The 21,913-nt window shown below is 52.7% G+C and overlaps 1 protein-coding gene and 1 long non-coding RNA gene across 2 annotated transcripts in view; both read left to right on the top strand.

The window, feature by feature from the left end:
• The window catches only part of LOC132002588 (uncharacterized), a 183,892-nt gene that overhangs the window by 143,332 nt on the left and 18,647 nt on the right, over positions 1 to 21,913 (top strand). The window lies entirely within an intron of this gene.
• On the top strand, positions 1,644 to 4,426 carry SOX1 (SRY-box transcription factor 1). Its single transcript, XM_059377805.1, has one exon. It carries the CDS (start codon positions 1,644 to 1,646, stop codon positions 2,826 to 2,828), a length of 1,185 nt encoding a protein of 394 aa, XP_059233788.1. The 3' UTR covers positions 2,829 to 4,426.

Here is a 21,913-nt window from a genome sequence, read left to right on the forward strand (position 1 = left end):
GTCAATAATTCAATGGAGACACCAGGCAGAGTGAGAAACACAACCCAAAACACCACCCCCAGGAAAAAACGCGCCAAAAAAAAAAAAAAAAAAAAAAAAAAAAAAAAGTTCAGGGCTGATCCTAAAAGCAGCTACGGAGCCAAGTGTGACAGAACGCCCGCCCCCTCCTTTAGGGGAATTCTTGGGGCCTGGACTGGGAAGGCCTTCCTACGAGAGGGGGCACTGGAGAACTTCGAGCGCGCGGCGGCGGAGCAGGTACCCCTGGGAGGGCCTCACAGGAGAACCCATGCGGGGGAGAGTTGCACATCTCAGACGCCCCCCAACTACCTCTGGCTCCCGAGGGCGCGCCTGTCCCTCCGAGGCCTCGGGCCCAGCTGGGGGTGAGGTTCCCGCCGCGGTCCCAACTTTCCCCTTCCCAGCAAGCGCAGAGTTGGCCGGCGGGGGTGCAGAGGCGGCCGGCGGGGGTGCAGAGGCCGGATCTCCACTGCCCTGGTTTACGCAGGCTCCAGGCTGCATCCCCTCCCCACCCCCCGCCCCTCCTCCCGCTCTTCCTCCCGCCCCGGACGATTCTTTCTTCGGCTCCGCTTTTAAACCCCACCTTAATCGTTCGGAGCGCGCGGGCGGGAGAGGCGAGGAGGGCGAGCTCGGGGTTCGCCGCCGCCGCGCGCGCTCAGGAAGCAGCGTGGCTTTGCCCCCTCCCAGGCCTCCTTCCCCCTCCTTCCTGCCCCTGCTCCCCCTCCTTCCTCCCCTCCTCCCGCCCCGCCGCCCGCGCCCCGAGCCTCTACTCCCTCCCCACGTCACTCGCCAGCGCGCCATGCAAATCACCGCCGCCGCCGGCTCCCATTGGCCGCGGCGCGCTCATTTAATGGCAGCCCGGGCCCGGCGTATGGCTGCTGGGCCCCGCGCGCCGCCGGCCCCGCGTGCGCCTCCGCTCCGAGCGCACGGCCTCGGGCAGGCAGTGGGCAGCCAGTCCCGGGCTCGGCGGCCCCGCTCTCAGGCCCTCTCCGCGCGCCTGCGCTCCCGGCGCTGCCCCCTGCCCCCCTCCCCAACGGCCCCCCTCCGCGCCCCCCTCGGCGCCTCGCTCCCCCCGGGCACCTGGGACCGGCACATGCCCAGCGCACGCGGCACGCCGCGCTGCTAGAAGTTGCAGCCCCGGAGTTGGGAGGCCGCCGAGGACCCAGTGCAGGAGGAAGGAGGCAGCGCGCGGCGGCGGCCGGCGAGGAGGAGGCAGAGAGCCCGGGGCCAGGCCCCGCGCACCGCTCGCGTCCCGAAAAGTGGAGCTGCAACTTGGCCACGACTGCACCTGTTTGCACCGCTCGGCCGAGGCGACCGGGCTGCGGCGGCGGCGGCGACCGGGCTGCGGCGGCGGCGGCGACCCCGGCCATCGCCCCTCTCCGGCGAGTGGTTGGAGCACGAGGAGAAACTTTGCACCTGTGAGCCGGACCTGCGCTGAGTGCGTGTGTTTTTGCCTCTTGTTTTGTTGTCAGTGCTTCCTCCTCCCCCCACTCTTCTCTCTGCTAGGACTTCTCCCCCTCCCCACGTCTCGCTCCGTTCCACTGAGCTCCTGTCCATCCCTCACCCCCCCGGCCGTCTATGCTCCTGGCCCTCCCCGCGCGGTGCCGGTGAACCCGCGGGCCGCCCCGATGTACAGCATGATGATGGAGACCGACCTGCACTCGCCTGGCGGCGCCCAGGCCCCCACGAACCTGTCGGGCCCGGCCGGGGCGGGCGGCGGCGGCGGCGGCGGGGGCGGCGGCGGCGGCGGCGGCGGCGGGGGGGGCGCCAAGGCCACCCAAGACCGGGTCAAGCGGCCCATGAACGCCTTCATGGTGTGGTCCCGCGGGCAGCGGCGCAAGATGGCCCAGGAGAACCCCAAGATGCACAACTCGGAGATCAGCAAGCGCCTGGGCGCCGAGTGGAAGGTCATGTCCGAGGCCGAGAAGCGGCCGTTCATCGACGAGGCCAAGCGGCTGCGCGCGCTGCACATGAAGGAGCACCCGGATTACAAGTACCGGCCGCGCCGCAAGACCAAGACGCTGCTCAAGAAGGACAAGTACTCGCTGGCCGGCGGGCTGCTGGCGGCCGGCGCGGGCGGCGGCGGCGCGGCCGTGGCCATGGGCGTGGGCGTGGGCGTGGGCGCGGCGGCCGTGGGCCAGCGCCTCGAGAGCCCGGGCGGCGCGGCGGGCGGCGGCTACGCGCACGTCAACGGCTGGGCCAACGGCGCCTACCCCGGCTCGGTGGCGGCGGCGGCGGCGGCCGCGGCCATGATGCAGGAGGCGCAGCTGGCCTACGGGCAGCACCCGGGCGCGGGCGGCGCGCACCCGCACGCGCACCCGGCGCACCCGCACCCGCACCACCCGCACGCGCACCCGCACAACCCGCAGCCCATGCACCGCTACGACATGGGCGCGCTGCAGTACAGCCCCATCTCCAACTCGCAGGGCTACATGAGCGCCTCGCCCTCGGGCTACGGCGGCCTCCCCTACGGCGCCGCGGCCGCCGCCGCCGCCGCCGCGGGCGGCGCGCACCAGAACTCGGCCGTGGCGGCGGCGGCGGCGGCGGCGGCCGCGTCGTCGGGCGCCCTGGGCGCGCTGGGCTCGCTCGTCAAGTCGGAGCCGAGCGGCAGCCCGCCCGCGCCCGCGCACTCGCGGGCGCCGTGCCCCGGGGACCTGCGCGAGATGATCAGCATGTACTTGCCCGCCGGCGAGAGCGGAGACCCGGCGGCGGCCGCGGCGGCCGCGGCGCAGAGCCGGCTGCACTCGCTGCCGCAGCACTACCAGGGCGCGGGCGCGGGCGTCAACGGCACGGTGCCCCTGACGCACATTTAGGGACGCGGGGACACTGCGGCCCGCGCCCGCGACGCGCGAGGAGGAGCGCGCGGCCCGCCCGAGCGGCCTTGCTTTTGTACAGACGCTTCCACGGTCTCGGGAGGAGGAAGACACCGGCCACGAGCGCGGGCGACGCACGCCCCCGGCTCGCCTTCCCCGGAGCCCCGGGGGACCGCCGGGCGCGGACACAGCCTGCGGTCTGGTCTGACTCCGGTGTTTTCTTGAGACTTTTTGTACAGTATTTATCGTTCACGGAGGAGGCAGAAATCGTTTTCTTTGCTCGAGGGGACAAAGCCCAAACCCAGGGAGAGGCGACTCCAACTTCTCTAGCCCGGCCAGCGCGCCCGCTCTCATCCTGCATCGCTTCCTGCCGGCGTTTGGCGGCCCTAGACCCGGCGCCAGGGAGCTGCTCTCATTTGTTATCGATGTAGTAAGGCAGATCCAAACACTTACGAGTTTTTTGTAGTTGTTACCGCTTTTTTGGGTTGGTTTGTTAATTTATACAAAGAGATCTCCCCACTCCTTTCAGATGGCAGCGTTATACCCTGGGTTTTTGTAAAACTTTCTGTATCTGAGCATTTCCATTTTTTTTTGTTTTGTATTATTTCTTGTAAATGCATTGTGAAATTTTTATTTTAGGCGTTGCGGTGTGGGGAGGGGGATTCAGATTATGTACATAATTTCCTAAAAAAGCCTTTCTTCTAAAACCGAGAAAAGACCTCTCCTTAAAAAAAAAAAAGAAAAAAAAATGCATCGAGTTTTGAGTCAATAAATTTAAGAGAGAAAAAAAAAAAGCCCAGTTTCCCCCCATAATTTGGAACGTGCTAATTTTATATGCATGTTTTGTGAGCTCAAAATACAATTAGTAAATCTGACGGAGGAGGAAGAAATTATCAGCATAAACTAAAAGTAAGGGTTCCTCAGGGGGGAGGGTACAATCTTCAGGGAGCTTCTTTCAGTGGAAGGGAAGAAAGTTTAAATCATAGATTATTTTGTAATGTTTACTGTGTTAATACAGATCAAGAAATAATTACCAGGATAAAAACAAACAAACAAACAAACACCACCCCTCATTTTATAGTCTGGCTCTTTGGTGTGTTATTTGTAACTGTGGGCTGACCCGGCGGGCTCTGCGTCCTCCAGCTGGCCTGGGATCTGCCCAGTTTGGTCTGGAGGAGGAAGACCCCAATGGCGGGACCCGGCCTCGGATGGATGACAAAGACCACCGCAGGGTCACCGATGCCCCCAGTTCCCCCTGCAATTAACAAGATTGCAAATGGAGTTTATCTGAATTTGGCTCAAGGAAACACTCTTTGAACCAAAATATCCTGCAATGGGGCCCACTCCCTCTCTCCTCAGCCCCTCCCTCTGGATTATTTCTCCTTGGGAAAGGGCAAAAGGATCTTGAATTCTCTCTCTGCCACCCCCCCCACACACACACACACATACATTCACTCGACCACCCCCCATCCCCAGAGTGAACTGGGGCACATGGAATGTGGCGTTTATTATTCTCGACGAGATCAGAGGGTGTTTGATGCTTTAAATTTTTTAATTCTATTTTTTCTAGGTTGTTTATGGGCACACTGCAGTTTTTTTCTGGAATTTAAAGTTTTCTGTAAAACTTTGTCCTCAAGTAATCTGACAGCATTAAATATTGCATTTAAAAGTTATACTGTAGCCAATACATTTTGAACTTAGTCACAACATAAAGATGAAATTATATTTTTGGAGGAAAAAAAAAAGCCTTGAGGCCACATCAAAACATGTTGATTTCATCAGCCTCGGCCTCCCCTTCATTTTCTTTCCTTGTCCCGGAATGAGCACAGATGATCCAGCCCAGAATGGGCCTCCGCTAGCAGGTCAATGAACACTGCACTGAGCCTGCAGGAGAGAATAGCTTTAAGTAAAATGCTGACCTGGCAATTGACATGTGTAATTTTTTGGAGTCATTTTGATAATTTTGCTTAAACTGTGCATTTTTTAAGTGAGTGCAAAAATCTCAAGAATGATGTCCACTGCTTCTAACGAGATAATAAAGTCCCTTCTTTTTTCTTCCCTTTTTTTTTTAAACCCTTAGAAATCCGATCCTTTGTGAAGCTGTGGCTCCTGAAAGTGCTTGGATATATATGGATTGCTGAGGGGATCGGCACCATGAGATAGTCGGGGGATACATGAATGAAGGCCACATGGGGTCTCCTCTGGGAGAGCCTGCGAGGCTCTGAGAAGTCACCACACCCAGCTTAGGGAGCAGGCCGTGCTGACTGAAATGTGCAGTTGAATAGACTCTCTGGGTTCTTCCGTTGCCTCCTAATCTCTGCGTCCCCCGCAGTTACTAAAGGGGCAGACAGATGCGGCCATGCTCACATATGCGTTCACAGCCGGTTTGTATGTGGGCTCAGCTGTTGGCATCCAAGTCTCGGCTCACCACACTGTTAGCAATGTGGGTCCCCCGGAAGTGTTTCCGACTAAAAAGTTTGCAGCAGGCAGGAGCTCCAGGCAGAGCTGTCCCTTGGTTTCTTGGAAGGCGGGCTCACGGCTTGGCCCTTGGGCGCAGGTGTCTCCTACACGGCTGAAATGCAAGGCCAGGTGCTGGGAGCCACTTTGGTAAACACCCAGGAAGACCTTCCAGCAGGAATTCCTGGAATGTCGCGTGTTTGTATTTGTTTTGTTGACTAGAACGTGGTGAAAGGCGAGTATAAATTCGCTCGTGACTCTTTAGAACTAACCCGGACTGGGGGGAGCCGACGGTGGCTAGGATTCATCTCGGGATCCAGACCCCATCACCCCAGCTGCGTCTCTCCAGCTCACGCTGGTGGAAGAAAGATTCCACGAGGCCCCGCAGACGTCTCGCTCCGCGGGGCCTGCTTCTCGCCCCGGTGCTGCTCCCCGCAGGCACGAAACCACGTCGTGGCGATGATTTTGACATGGCGGCTTCTCTCGCTCCCCAAACCACGGGGTGGTATTTCTAGCGCTTACTCCAATTCGGCTCGGAGACCGTGTGGAGAACGCGAATGGGGCTCGTTTGGGGTCTCGTCCAAAGTTTGCAGAACTTCGTGCTGCGGCGACCGCGAGAACCGCTCTTCAACCCGGCCCTGGCCGCGGCCCGGCCGTGCGCGCTGTGCGGAGTGCGGTTTGCCGGAGGGGGTTTTCTCCTCCTCCTCACCGCCACCCCCGCCTTTTTTTTTTTTTTTTTTTTAAACTAACGGGCCCTTTTTGTGGTTGTTGTTCAGACTTTGACACCAGCCCCCCACGCCCGGCCAGAGAAACCCACCAGCAGCTAGATGAAATGAATTAATTTTAAAACCAGTCGCGGGTTCGGCGCGCGCCTGATCTGCAGATGTGTGTCGGGTAGCGTGACTGATGGGTCTATTAAAGTCGTGCATGTGGGAGAAGAAGAACGCGCATATTCACGCATTTCATTTTCCCGACAAAGACTGGGCCACGCAGAGATCTGTCTCCGGAAAATTCCGGTTAATTCGAGAAACCATCCCCGGCCCCGGAAGGCGCGCTCCGGGGTGGCCAGGCTCTCGCTCCCGCCGCCCGCGGCGCCCGCTCTGCTCGCCCGCCCCCTCCCAGGTCCCCCTCACCCCCCTCCCCGCTTCCGCAGCCTGGCCCGCGGGGCAGAGGCTCCAGAAGCGTCGGCAGCAGAATGTAATAATAGGTTTGATTCCTTGGAAACTTCAAGTGAAAAGCAGACTTGGCCTTGGCGCAGCTCCTTTTCCAGCACGGCTATTCGGCGGGATTGAAAGGCCGGGCCAGAAGGGGAGGGGAGAGGGACGCAGGCCCCGGGGCGAGCAGCCGAGGGAGGTGGGTCCGGTCCCCGCCCCCAGGCCTGAAGGGTCGGGACAGCGCGGGGGCCGGGCGAGGGACGCAGGGACCCCCTCGCCCTCACCCCCGCCTCGGCCCCGGCCCTGCCCGCCCCCCCTCCCCGCAGCCCCTCTGCCCCTCAGCCCCCCAGCCCGAGGGCGAGGCCCGGAGGGGGGCGCAGAGCCCTCATCCCCGCCCCTCCTCCGCCCCCGCCCCCCGCCCCCCGCCCGGCCCTTCCTCTCCAGCTGCGCGCCGCCGGGACCCTGCTCTGCCCGCCCCCGGGAACCCAGCGGCGTGGGCGGCAGCGCCCGGAGCGCACGGTGCGCGGCCCGGGTCCCCTCCAGCGCGGGGGGCCGGCCTCCCGGCTTCGCCCGCCGCCCTTTCCCGGCCCCGCTCCGTTGGAGCCCGAGTCGGGGCGGCTTCGTGGCCTTCGCGCCCCTTCCCGTCCCGCCAGCCGCTCGTTCCTCCTGCGCTTCCTCCTCGCCTCCCTCTCCTTCACCTCCTTCCCCTCCCGCCTCCCGCACAGTCCCTTCCTTTCTCTGTGCGCCCGGCCTCCCTTTGTCCTTGGCGCGTCCGTCTCCGCCCCGCGCCCCGGCCCCTCGTCGCCCCGGCGGCAGCCCCGGACGCTGCCTCCAGTCGGGTCGAGGTCCGCGGGTACCCGGACACGGCCGGTGCCCCCCACCCCCGGGCTGGCGCGGGAGGGGAGGGACCCCCCGGGCAACGGACTCGGAGCCCGCGGCCCGGGCGACCGCCCCGACCCGCCGGTGCAGCCTGGGCTCTGGGGCCGGCGGTGTCAGCCGCGGGGGATTAAGGTGACTGATGCGAGGGAAGAGGCAGAGTGTTTCTGTGTTTAAAGAGAGCGGGATTAGTAGAGAGAAAGTCCTGACCCGGGGTCAGCGGCAAGTCAAACCCTTTTACAATCAGCTAGCGGAACAAGCCTGTCTCCAGGCCGGCCGGCAACACGTGGGAGGACCGAGGCGACCGAGGGGCCGCACCCCGGGGCTGCCCGGCGTGGGGCGGGAGGGGCGAAACGGGAGACCCGCACCCCCGGACTGCGGGGCGGAGAGCAGGGGGGAAGCGGAGGAGAGGTGAGGGGCCCGCACCCCAGGACTCTGGGGTGGAGAGCACGGAGGAGGTGAGGCGGGAGGCGGGGACCCGCACCCCCGGGCTGCAGAGTGGAGGGCGGAGCGGGGGGCCGAGATGAGGCCCCGAGCCCGCACTGGAGGGCACCAGCGCGGAGGGGGTGCGGGGGGGGCGCGGATAACCGCCCGCAGGTCTGGGCTTTGCAAGGGGATGGGTTGTCCGCAGCATTCCTTCCTCTCCAGAATGCCTGCGTCTCCCGCCTCCTGGGCCGTGTTGGGCGGCTGCTGGGATGGGCGCCCGGGAGCAGGTTCAGTGGGCTCCCTGCCCCGGAGGCTCCGTCTCACGGCCGCAGCTCTCTTTCCGTGAGAAACCAAAGCGAAAGAGCAGGTCCTGGGGCGCCGTGCTGCGGGTCTTACCGAGGCTCTCCCCGGCCGTCGCCTCCCTTAGGCCCCAGCCAACCCTGAGCACCGGTAGCAGTACCGGGCGGGGTGGGGGCGAAGTGTGCTCGCCCCCCCCCCCCCCCCCGCTGACCCGGGCCACAAGCGTGAAAGAGTGAGACACCCGTCAGGGTGATGAACCCGGCCGACTTCATCAGGGAGGGAAACCGGGCGGCGTGGACTGGGGGGGGGGGGGGGGGGACGCTGATCTAGAGAAGAAATAGAATCTGGAGTTTGGGGGGAAGGATAAGAGGGGTCGGGGGCGGAGAAAGTAGACAAATCTTTGCCTTCCCTAGTAGTCGGGTCCAGAGTTTGTGCTTAAGTCACACCAAGAGTTTTAACAAATATGAAAAACAGAGAAAATACCCCAAACAAGTGATTAAGCCAAGACAGAAAAAGGTCATCTATTTGAGTGATGAAAAACAAACAAAAAACTGGGATTGCCACCTGTCACTCTAAGTTGCTTTTTCATCTTTAAATATGAAAATATCCACACGGATTGAGTGTTTTAAAAACACTCCAGACCCAGGCTGGAGCCCAGCACTCAGCCTTCCCCGGGTCTCAAGGGTGCCCGGAGGTGGCCCATGGTCTCTGGGTTCAAAAGCAAGTGACCCATCGCTACTCAGTAAGGTGGTGAATGTCACCTGGGGTTGGGTCTGGACACTGTGAGTAATCCTGAATGTGCCCTGCAGGCAGCTCTCGGGGATTTAATTGCCCACAGCCACTTGGGAACAACCATGTGGGCACATCAAAGATGTTGTTTGCGAAGAACAGCAGGTCATCACATGCGAAGTCTCGAAATAGTCAGCCAGTCAAATCAGTGGAAAAAATCAGCTTTTGTTAGATTTTGCAGTTTCAGGAATTAGGCCCTGCAGAGCTGCAGTTTTGCGGAATTGCAATGTCAGGCATGTTCCCAATGGGGAAATATTGTGAGTGTGTAGGAATGCAAGATTGGGTTTGACAATGGGGAAACTGACAAGAGTTATCACCCAGACATTGTTTTCTCTCTGAGCACCCCGGAAATGCTAACTAGAGACGGTATCTAGAGGCAGCAACAGCACTCCCTGTTCGTCCTACGCACTTGAAAGATACGGAAAGAAGAGTCTTAGACATCTGGAGGACTGACCCAGGATTTCCTACGAGGAACGCCAGAATATAGGGCACGGGGTTCGGTTGCAGATGCTTGAAACCTACAAGCATTTCAGCAGCCGCCTCTAGACTGGTGTGAAAAAACTGAAAGCGGAGGTCAACTCATCAGCCTATTTCTAAGCAACAGAGTAGGAGGGAATCCAGGCAAGCCTGTCTGAACCTGGGAAAAGATTTAAAACCCTCATGCTCCTAAGTCATCCAAACTATAGGGGAAATTCCAGGACACAGAAAAGCCCAAACTCCACCAGTGAATTTACGGTGAAGAGCCACGTAGATGGGGAAGCAGCAGCTTCGTTCGTGCGAAAAACTGGACCGAAGAGCGAAGTTTATTCTTGTAAAAATTGACTATTTGCATTTTCACACTACAGAGAAGCTACATGTGTGTGCCCAAAGAAGAGGAAGAACGGAGGAGAAAAGTTAGTCACTACGGCATTTATTGTATTTAAGACCCCTGGTGAACCTGGGGGAGAACATGGGATTTGGAGTAAGACACAACTGCCCTTGCGCTGTGGCTTGTGGGGCACATCCAGCTCCTGCCCCTGGTCAACGGTCCTTACCCTGAGTCCCTCTTCTCATATGCAAAAAGAAACAAGAAAACCAACGTCCTAAGAATATGGTCAGGATTGGCGATCTAAAGTGCATGCTGTCACTAGAAAAGACCATTTATTAAAATGGCCACTTGATGTATAAGCTTGTGTCAGCTCAGGCAGAGGTACGGGGGGAGAATGGTGGCTTCGATGCCAAAGTAGGTCCGAGTGGAACAGTGTTGCCCATGGGCACCAGCACGCCCCGATGTCCGTGTTAGTAACAGTACCTCCTTAGAGCTGCATGACAACCGTCTCACGCACCCGTTCACCTGTCCAGCAAGATCCATCACGGCACATTACAAGGCCAGGTTTTGATAAGAGCACATGGAGGTGTGTGGCCAGATGCTGGGGCTCACCGCCCAGCAGGTAAGACTCACTGTCGCACCAGCGAGGATGCCACCAAGGGCTACAGTTGAGGGACAGAGGCACCTGCTAGATGCTCCCTGATCCCTTGTGCCGTTTTGGGGGAATTGGGGGAGGCTCCTCAGAGGAAGTGGAAGCCTGACATCTTGGGGGCGTCGCCATCCCCCCGGGGCCGGCCTGTCCATGCACGAGGCACCCGTACTGCGTGTCTTCATGCACCAGCAAACACGGAGACATCCACTGGAGCAGAGTGTGTACGATACCTGCTTTGCGTTTCAGCCAACAGCGGCTGCAGACCGGCTCTGAGCTGTTAGGGAGGGAGATCTGGGGGTTCAGCAGGGCGGTGGTCTCTCGTCCTTGGGGTGCAGAAGGCACCAGAAGAGCTTGCAGGGCCGCAGACCCAGTGCCCCCGATAGGCCGAGTCGGCACTGGTGCCTGTGCTTGCCCAGGACACGGGGCGGGGGGGTCGTGCAGGATCGCGGGAAACCTGTGTCAGGAGATGGGCCCCAAAATGTGTGTGGTGAAGAGCAGCTGACACTGTCGATCGCCTAACGTTGAATAGCGACTTATTATTTATAAAGTGCTCTCACTTAATCATTCCATTTAGATGGCTTTTGAAAAAATTAAATTAGTGGGAGAAGAAAAAAATTAAGCTGGATTATTAGAATCTCATAAATAGAAAGGCATGACTGATTCATGGCTTTTATTTTCCATTTCCTGCTCAAGTGCTCCAGCGGCCTGTACACGCACTTGGCCGCGCCCAGCGGCCCTCCCAGTGAGGCGCCAGGAGCCTGCACCCCGCTCGCGCCTTTGGCTTCCCGGATCGGATGATAAAAGGGGTAAACAGAGCCACGTGTTGCTTACCAAGTTCTAAGTTGACCAAGCCGGTGGGCATCCGGATACCCTGGTCTGGGTGGCCCTGGTGAATGCCATGTGCGGTCAGACGCCCCTGCCAGGTGGTTGAGTTGTTTTAATAGCCCGTGCGACTTCCGTGAGGAAGGGTGTGTGACACGAGGTGGACTGAGTCGGTTTGGTGGAACCATTTAGCGGTAGGGGATGGTTAGGGTCATCTGTGAAATGGGACTAATTTGTTGTTTAAAAAACAAAAGCAAAACCAAAACATCTCAGCACGTTAAGAAGTTGACATGACTTTGCAAGGAAGAGGCATTGCAAACATGGTGGGGGGGCGGCCCTGTGCCCAGAATGAACACAGCCATCGGCAGAGCACGGTCCGCCTTCGGAGGTCACGCCTCCTGCTGAGCACGGTGAAGCCAGCACTCCTTAGAATTCTAGATCCAGACCCAGATGAAGCTGTGGTCGTGGAAGAAATCGCAACCTCTTTGAACAGCATGTGAGAAAATAAATGTTAAATGTGATAGAACGAGAGAAAATGCTCTATAAAAGGAATCAAAACTATTTAGTAATAGAAGAATTCCAGTATGACTTTCAGGTGATTTCAGGACACAGGGCACCGTGCAGGAAACCTGAAAATCTATGCATTTTAACTACAGTTTTTTGGAGAAAATGGCATTGCCTTTGTTGACTAAATCATTCATAATTTTAATGGATGAGAATGTCAGTCCAGATAACCAGGCCGCCGTGGCCGTGGGGAGGGCAGAGTTTCCTAGACGGACTTGTTGTGACCATGAGCCCGTGGGAGGAACACCCCAGCTGCTCCCGTCCCTCCGACCCTGCCCCCCACAGCCAGAACCGGACACACTCTGTCACCACGTGGCTTACACAGACCAGGGAGGACCCCGTTCTCAGAAAGAAAGCGGGCATGCTAGGAAACAGAATTGTCACTCTTCGAGTCCATGGCATGAAGCAGGAACGCAAAAAAGAGACAGTGGCGTGAGCCCCTTGGGTGACTGCAAGCAGACTTGCCCTGGTCAGAACCATCCGACTCGGCCTCTGTTTAGGAAGTTGGGGGAACCCGGGGGCTCGGGGGCATTTACCCCCCAACGGGGCACAAACCCAATGACCCTGTTTTAGCAAGTCCTCAGCCGCTGGGCTTCAGTGCCAGTACTGGGTCACCTGTCACTCTCAGATGCATGGATTTAAATTCGGTTATGATCATCTGAGCGAGATGCTAATGTAAAAAACTTTCTTGATCATTAAAAAAAAATTTGTTTTAGTCTTTCAAGCTGAGAAGACTCCTAGAGGTATAATCTCAATCTTAAACTATGACATTTAGATAACCAACTAAATTATACATTTACTGAGGGAAATTATATAAGTTTTGAAATAATTAGACCATATTTTATTCTCAAAAACAAATATATCACCTGCAGTAACTATTGTCAGAAAACTCAAATTATAATTTAAAGTCACAGCTTAAGTTTAGTCGTATAATTGCATTGAAAACGGATCATTTAAAATCAATCTATAATATACAAGTTCAATATAAATTTGAACAAATTAAAATTTTAACCGAATTCGAAAGTTATGAGTACATTAAACTAGGTTTGAAAAAAACCAAGACATTGGTGGTAACGTTTCGAGGCGAAGTCCCCACATCGGGGTGTACATGGTGTATATGTAACGAGCCAAGCGGGGACATCCCGCCCTGGTTCCTCTCGAGTGCCTGGGCAAGGTGAGGGCCCTTGCAGCCCCTAGAATCGACGCCCAGGGAGCCGGTGTGCCCCCGGCAGAGACCACGGGCAAAGGGTGGCACCTGGCATCACCCAGTCTGGAGAACCGAAACTGTGTCGGGCTTGATTTCTTCCCACCACCGCCGCCCACACCGCCCCCCACCCCACCCCACAGAGCTCCCAGGCACCTTGCTGAGCGACCCCGCTGCTTGCGGAGGGAACACCACAGAGGGCTGTGGGCTGCTGAGAGGGGCCAGACACAGCCAGGCTGGCCCCCTGGGCTCCCAGGAGAGAGTCCCGCCTCTGCAGGTGAGGGTCCCAAGGGGAGAGGGCCCCTCGGGGGCTCAGCACGGTGCCCGGCACATCCCAGGACATGGAGAGCAGGAGGGCTTTCATGGCCCTCATTCTTGTGGCTCTTCAGGAGACACAGAAAGCCACGTCCAGTCTGGGGAGCCGGACACGGACTCCCGCGGCACGGTGCTGAGACAGCACAGGTTCCCTGTATCACATAAAGCTGCACAGAGAGGCTGTGGAGGCCGGGGAGCTCCTTTTCAACTCTGAATTCCCCAAGACCTGCAACCAGACCTGGCAGGTAGTGGGGTGGGAGGAATGCCTGAGTCGGGGGAGGTGTTACGGTCTCTGCGGTATTGTGTCATGTCCTAGCACGCTGGGCTACTTCACAGTCTATTAAGGTCAAGGTCCTGGCAGGACCATTAGGGGCAGGGATGGTTCCGGGCAGGGAGGTGTCCTCTGAGGCTGCAGACCAGACATGGGGGGGGGGGGGGGGGGGGCCACCACGCCCCGCTCCAGTCACAGTCCTAGCAAGGCCTGTAGGAGGAACTCCCCAGGCGGTGACCTTGACCCTTGACGGGAAGCTGGTCGGTGTGTAGGTCCCAGCCAGCCTCATCTCCAGAAGCACACTTCCTCCTCTTCTTTGTAACCCTCCGTGTGCCACGGAGAATCCCACAGGGTCCCTTGCTCCTGTGTTGGAAAACCGCAGAACGCGATGGTATTACTCGGACTCAGAGCGCTGGGTGCTGGGGAAGCACTAGGCACAGGCTGCGGCCACATGACGGGTCCCAACCTCATCGCTACTCCTGTGCTTCCCCAAACGGTGAGCTGAGGCCCCCCGGGGGCCCCACAGAACTCAGACACCCAGCTCAGGGTGTTTACGTTTGCAGGGATCACCGCGATGCCCGCTGTTTGATGGGACGCTGGGCGAGCTCAACGTCAAGGTCACGCACCGTCTGAACGTGCACTTACAGCGGAATCCCTCTGCTGACAGCACGTCTTTGTGAAACAGGGTTTTCAGCCGTTGCTGTGTCAAAAGTAATTCCCTGGGAAAATCAGAGTGGACCCCGAAACGAGGGGTTAGTGTCCACCCTGTTTCTCAGTCCGGAGAGCTGGAATCAGGAATCGTGACAGGTTGGGGAATGAAGTGAAAGTAGCTATTTGTTCATTCAGCTTATGTAATTTAAAGAAAATGTTGCTAAATTATTAGGACATAAATATTTATTAAGTTGTTCAGAGTTCACTACTTAACAAACAGAACTGTTAGATAATTCTGCAGCCTGGGCCCCTATCAGTAATTACTAGAACGCTGAGAGGTAAAAATGCACACAATTCAAACTGATACGAATTTGTAGCTTATGGATTGATATAAAATTATCTATTTTTTCTTTTATTGTATCAATATGATGGCATCATTTAATCGAAGCTGCAACTATAAAAAATCCTATTCTTCTGCCGGGACTCACTACAGTGGACATATTCGTGTTGGATGATAAAGTATTGGTTTAACTGTTTTAAGAATCTCTTTAATAATTTCCCTTAATAAGTGATAATATAGCTTGTTATCCAAATTTTACACTTTTAAACACTAAGAGGAGTTTTCTCAGTTTGAAACACTAAAATATTTTCTTTTCTTTTCTTTTTTTTTTTTTACCAATCAGGAAAGTTTCTTACTTAATGACATTTGCTGTGTGAAGGCGGCATACAAAGCAGAGCGGTCGGGAGAGCTTGTCGCTGGGACTCTGAACCCAAGCGGCTCTCACTCTCGCTCTCTCGCATGACTCGTAGGCCCGCGCGCTCGTCAAACACACGCGAGGAGGAGCAAGGCTTCCTCTGAAAGGGGCCGCTCTTCACCCCGTATATTAAACTACTTTCTTCAAAACCTTGTTATTATTTTAAACCTAATTTTACTTCCTATTTTTGTGTTCTGTTGAGTGAGGTTCAGGAGGCCCAAGGAGATCGGGGACGCTGTGAGGACGGGCGGGTGGCAGGAGGCAGCTGGCACTGGGTCAGCCGTTTGCAGGACCCGCGAGTCTGAGCACAGAATGAAAGGCCCTTGCTCCGCGGCCGGTTGTCCCCCAGTCCCGGGAGTAGAGGAGACAGCTTTGTTGCTCCCTGTAGAAATACTCTGAACCAGCTGTCGCCCACTGGCGCGGCTCTGTCACAGATACAGAATTGTGTGTGGAGCCGCGGTGACTGGATAGCTGGGCTGGACGTTTGCACTACAAGGACTGGAGCATAGGAACGAGCAGAGAACCTCCTTCAGAGACGTGAGGAGAGTGAGCAGGAAGGAGGGGCTACCCGGAGCTCAAGTGGGCGCAGAGCAGAGGCAGTCAGCTGGGTCACCTTGGAGGCACTGACGCATCACAAAGGCAAGGAGGCCACTCTGCCTCAGGGCTGGAGACCAGGCACTGCTGCTCGGCGGCAGCTGGGCTCCAGGACTGGGAGCCAGAGCCTGGCCCTGTCTCTACCCGAGCTTGTATGCGATTCTTGACCCACATTGGTCATCTCCCGGGACCTCCAGAGCACAGGGCCAAAGACCAAGGGACTGACAACCCCAGAGGTTCATTGCCTCACAGCCCAGAGGCCCGAAGTCCAAGGCGAAGATGGGGGCAGGCTAGTTCCCAGGATGCTGTGAGGGGAAGCTCTCTCTGTCCCCAGCCTCTGGGCATGTGCTGGAGATGGTCAGCACCCCTCGGCTTGTAGACACAGCTCCCGTCTCTGCCTTCATGTGCATGCAGCATCTCCCTGTGTGCCTCTGGGTCCAAATTCCCCCTTCTGGTATGGGCAGCTGTCATGCTGAATCAGGACCTACATAATGCCCTCATCTTAACATGATCATCTGCAAAGACCCTGTTTCCAAGGCAGATCTCAGAAGAGGCTCGGGACTGCCACATCTCCGTGGGAACACCATTCAAGCCATAACATCCACTTGTTTGATTAGGACACTAATACATTTTCTTGCCCAGGAAGTGCTTTGCATTCTGAAGGCTCTGGTTCCACTAGAAAATTTAAATTTAGGCCTTGGCGAGCTTTGGAAAATCTGTATGCCATTATCCCTATTCTATTTGTAAACGGAACCCCTTAATACAACCGGTCAGGACCCTCAAACTGGCCTGGGGTGTACCTTGAATAAGTCACCCACAGAGCTGCAGGACAATATGGGGCCTATTGTGGCCACATGAAGGCAGCATGTAGTGGGCACAGGAACTTGTTAAATTTCCCTCAAAGGTGTTGCTTCAATCACAGGGGAAAGAGAACTGAGTAAGTCCTGGGTTCCAGACTTGCCCGATTCTTCTTAGTTATTTTTGATTGAATTGTCTTGCAATTCAATTAAGTGCATCTCTGTGAGCTCCTGTTATCTCTGCGGGAAGAACGCAGGATTAATCAGTATTGAAATTCAGATGCAGAATCTCCTTTAATCCTCGCTACGCCTCCAAATTATAACTTTCCCCCTTTTTATAAAATGAAGAAACCGAGAGGTTAAGTAATATCAAAGGGCAGATCATTAATGAAGAGGAGACTCAGATTAAAATCTAAAAGGGACAGATCCTGATGGTTATAATTAGTGTAGTGCATGGGAACATGTTTAATCGACGGCATTTTTAGAACAGCTTGAGGCTCACAGCAATACTGAGAAAAGCACAGAGTTCCTGCGTACCCCTGCCCCCTGCACACGCAGTCTCCTCCACCAGCAGCACCCCCCAGCAGAGCGGGACATCTGTTACCATCACCCAGTGCCCACAGTGCACATTAGGGATCAGTCTTGGTGTTGTACACTCGGTGGGTTTGGACAAAATGGAGCGTCCTGTGTCCACCGTTACAGTGTCACACACGGCATTTCCACTGCCCTGGGAATCTCCTGGGTTCCACCTGGCCTTCCACCCTCCAGATGATTAGTCTCAATTTTATTTTAGACATTATCTACGAACTATAAAGCTCTCACGTTCTTTTACATTCTCCCCCCCTCCCTTCCCCAAGTAGATGTATCATTGTTTTATGTTACGTCAATATTCACGGTACATCTTAGTCTGCAAATGGAAGTTCATGGTTGAGCCCAGTGGCGAACAATGATTATATGTCCTTTCTGGTGAAACGTCGTTTTTCCCAGAGTCGGTAACATTCTTGGTCTGTGAAAGTTGTTCCTTCACTTAGTTTCCTCTTTTCACATCACAAATTCTTCCCAGGCTCGTTATCAGTATCGTAAACATCTTTGATACTATCTTCTGCAAAATCAAACCCATCACGCATTTATGAGTTCACTTTCTACCTGGAGCTGTTCCTGCCCAGGCCCCCCGTCCCCCAGCTCCAAGCTGGACGGGCTGCTCTCCTGTGTCGGTACAAAGCTATCATCGCTAGTCTTCACGCTACTGTTCTTCCGTGTGGATCTCCCCTCTTGTAGACCCCACATTGTCCCTCCTGCTCCGTCTACCCCTTGCTTGGGAAGCTCTGTCTTCTAGCAGGCTGTGCAACACGAGAGGGTAGTTGAGCTAGGTATATGATTCTAGGTGAAAAGTAATTTCCCTTGAAATGTGGTCCTCTAACTCACTATGTTGCTTTTTAGTAGTTCACACTACTGTTTCTTACCACTTACTAAGGGATGCTTGATGTGCAATAAACTATACATTTGTAAAGGGCGCAGTTTGACATAATCCTTTCAATAAATGTATGTGCTCATGAAACCATCACCACGATCAAGATACTGAAGACATCCATCACCCCCAAAGTTTCCTTAGGCCTTTTGCGAACTCTCCATCTTTGCCTGCAGGTAGCTGTGAAAGGGCTTTTTATCACTATGGGTTGGTTTGCGTTTTCTGGAATTTCACTGAGACGGAAGGACATAGAATATAACCCCGCATCGCTTCTTTCACGTACACAGTTGTGAGACTCATCCGTGTCACCTTATCCACAGGCTTCTCCTCTAATGGCCGAGTAGCGTCCCACTGCTGGACGTCTACAGCTGTTTAGACATCTGCGAAGCACATCTGTTTCTTGTTCTGGGCTGCCGTGAATTTGCGTCCCAGTTTTAGTGCAGATATGGGCTTTCCTTTTGCTTGGAATTACCTGAGTGTGGAATGGTCGGGTCTCGGGTACGTGCTTAAAGGTTTGAGAAATGACAGGACAACAGCAGCAGCGTGAGAGTCCCCATTACAGCACATTCGCACCCAACACCGTTCAATTTTCGCTCTACAACTGTGTGTCTGGTGGTTTCCCTTTACGGTTTCACTTTTCATTTCCTAATGATGAATCATGTTGATCATCTTTTCATGTGCTTCTTAGCCACATATGTAGTATATATACTTACACATTATATATAATGTACAATTGCTGTATGTTGAAGTATGTATATATATTTCTAGACAAATGTTCAAACATGTTCATTCTCAAAATTTTTTTGTGTGTTGTTAAGTTTTGACAGTTCGTAATATATACTGGACACAAGTTGGGTAACGGTTTTGCCAATATTCTCTCAGTCTACAGCTTGCCTTTTCATTTCTTTACACTGTTTTTTGAAAAAGAAAAGCTTTAAGTTTTGCGACGCCTGGGTGGCTCAGTCGGTTAAGCATCTGCCTTTGGCTCAGTTCAGGACCTCAGGGTCCTGGGATCAAGCCCCACATCTGGCTCCTTGCTCAGCAGGGAGCCAGCTTCTCCCTCTGCCTCTACCTGCTTCTCTGCCTGCTCATGCCCTTTATCTCTCTCTGACAAATAAACAAATAAAATCCTCAAAAAAAAAAAGTTTTAAGTTTTGATAAAGTTGGATTTATTGGTTTCTTTTTTTTTTTTTAAGTGTCCGTGCCTTCATGTTATATTTGAGGGATCTTTGCCAAAGTCAAGGTCCTTAAGCCTGTCTCGTGTGATTTCTTCTGAACTGTGGTGCCTTGTACCTATTACCTACACATGGCCATTTATATTTCACATTAAATCAAGTAAAACTGAATTTAAAAAATTCCTTCATCGCAGTACTCACATTTCAAGCACTTGTAGTCACATGTGGCTAATGGCTATTACCTTGTGCAGTACAAAGAGAGTAGTTTTCTCATCGCAGAAAGTTCTGGAGAACCATGCCCTAACATTCTGTAGGTTTAGTTCCCACATTCAGGGCTATGCTGCATTTTGAATTAACTTTTGTATGTGGCACAAGGTAAAGGTTAATATTTTTTGCCTATGGTTAGTCAATTGTTGTAATATCACTTTTGAAAAAATTCTTTTTTCCCTATTAAATTGCTTTGGCATCTTTGTCAAAAGTCACTTAACTATGCACATGTTGTCTACCATTGGACTCTGCTCCGATTCATTGATCTGCTGCTCTATCTTCTTGCCAACACTGCACAGTCTGGCTTACTACCTTTTTATAAGTCTTGAAAACAGACAGTGTAAATCCTACCTTTTTTCAAAAATAGTTTCAGCTCTTCTATGCCTTTTTTTAAAATATAAAATTTAGATTAAGTGTGTCCATTTCTACAAAAAGCTTTCTGCAGTTTTAAGTAGGATTTCATGGAATCTATAGACGCATTTTGGAAGAACTGGTATCTTAACACTATTAAGTCTTCCTACTCACTGACACGTTACGTTCCTCCATTTACTTACATCTTCTTTAGTGTCTCTTAGCAAGGTTTTGTAGTTCTCCGTGTGCAGATCTTGTACCCCAAACAATCTCATATTGGATTATGCTATTGTAAGTGGTACTGTTTTTTGAATTTCAGTTTCTGATTGTTCATTGCTAATATAGAGAAATGCTATTAGTTTTTTGAATTTTGATCTTATATTTTGTAACTTTGATAAGTTTCTCGTGTTTTTCCCCAGCTTCTATAAAATTTTTCACAAAAACAATTCTACCATCAGCAAATAAAGACATTTTTGTTTTTTACCTTTTTAACCTTTTTCTTACCTTATTGCACTGGCTAGAAAAAACTCCAATAAAATGTCAAAGAGAGGTGGTCAGAGCAATATTCCTGTCCTACTCTTGACCTTAGGGAGAAAGCTTTCACTCTTTCACCATTAAAGATCACATCAGTTGAAGACAATCCACTGTGTTGGGTTTGACTTGTTTTATTTTATTTTTGACTTGTTTGTTTTTTATTTTGATAAATTTTTATAAATTTGATAGATTTGTATTTTTATAATTTCAATAGATTTTTATAAGTATTTATGAAATATTTATATTTTATTATATTTATTTTGACTTGTTTATATTTTATTTATATTTGACTTGTTTTTATTTTGTGTGCTTGTTTTTTGGTTTTTCTATGTAAATTATTCTGGGTATTTTTTTATCCCCTCTCTTTATTCCTGATTTTTGAAATTGCATGATCACTTGCTTTATGTCAGTTTTATTTTTCATTAATTATACTGGATATTTGGATCTTTTCGATCTTCTAAGTCAGATTCTTCAATTCCGTGAAATTACATCAATTATTTCTTTGAAGTTTCCTTCCTCTATTTTTCTCTGTTCTCTCTTTCTGGAATTCCTATTAGCCGAGGCCACGTCTTCTGTATCATCCTCTGATTTTCACAATTTTACGCTCCTATTCCTTCTCCCTCCCACTTCTCTTTTGGTTCATAAAGCGAATTCTGAAAGCCAAGTCTGCATTACCATGTGAGAGGATTTCCAGTCACCAACCAGAGAGAACACATGTTTTAGTGAGTCCGTGAGTAAAATTTTTATTATAATTTATTTACAAAGAGAAAGGGACTAATGATCCAGAACTCTCTAATGATGAGTTTACTTGTGAAATGCATTCTGCTGACGTAAAAAGGGAAAGTACTCAGTTGGGAACCAGTATCTCCGTTCTCACGTCGTTAACTTATTAGCGTGTGCAGGGCAGGTGTTTTCAGAGACGGCACACCCATCGTCTAGAGTCACTCACTCAATGAATGAACAGCACCTGGTGCATCCAAGGCTTTAATGTACAAAAAAAGAATATTTTGAATCACCTAGAAAATGTCATTTACTTCGAATAGAACAAAGTAAAAATGGGAAAAGAATATTGTTCTACATTTAAGAAGAGCTTAGCTGATGAATAATAACATAAGTAACAAAAGCAAAAATTTAATAATTGCCCACATCGCGCACAGAAAACCATACTGATTGAGGTGTTAATATTTGGTTTGGATGTTTGTGTGCTTTTTCTTAGCATTTCTTAAGGGGTAATCATATACCAGAATTACCTGAGATGCTTCCTAAGAAGCTGGATTCCTGACTCCCATCCGGGAAGACACCCAGATTAGACACACCTTAATGTGAGCATGGATAGGTCTCAGAAATCTTCACTGGCAGCAAACTCTCCAAGTGACTGCTTTGCTTATGGAAGTTTGAAAACCACCGTGTTCAGATCAGGCCTTCACTTCTCTGTTAACACATTGGCTAATAAAATGAGAAAAAATGTCCCGCTTGATTTCCCCAGGGCATAAACTATTCTTCATGGAGTTATTGACTTATTCTAACCTTTGAAAGTTGAATTAATTCTTTCAACACACAAAGCATTCAATTTTAACAAAATTGCCTTTAAGGCTATAAACATCTTCCTTAAGACCTTCGTGCATGCACAGCCATATGCTATGATCACTTAAAATGTGACTATTGTGACCAAGAGACTGAGTTTTTAATTAAAATACCTTTGAAGAGCTGTGTGAGGCTAGTGGCTACTGCATGGGACAGAGCAGATCCTGATCATTGTCGTCATCATGGAAAGTCCCATTGAACAGTGCTGTCTTTAGGAGTGGTGTCCCATGGTGCCCGGTTCACTCTGAGCTCACCTGCATGTGTTCACGAA

This window comes from Mustela nigripes, chromosome 15 (assembly GCF_022355385.1).
Source record: "Mustela nigripes isolate SB6536 chromosome 15, MUSNIG.SB6536, whole genome shotgun sequence".
NCBI classification, from domain to species: Eukaryota; Metazoa; Chordata; class Mammalia; order Carnivora; family Mustelidae; genus Mustela; species Mustela nigripes.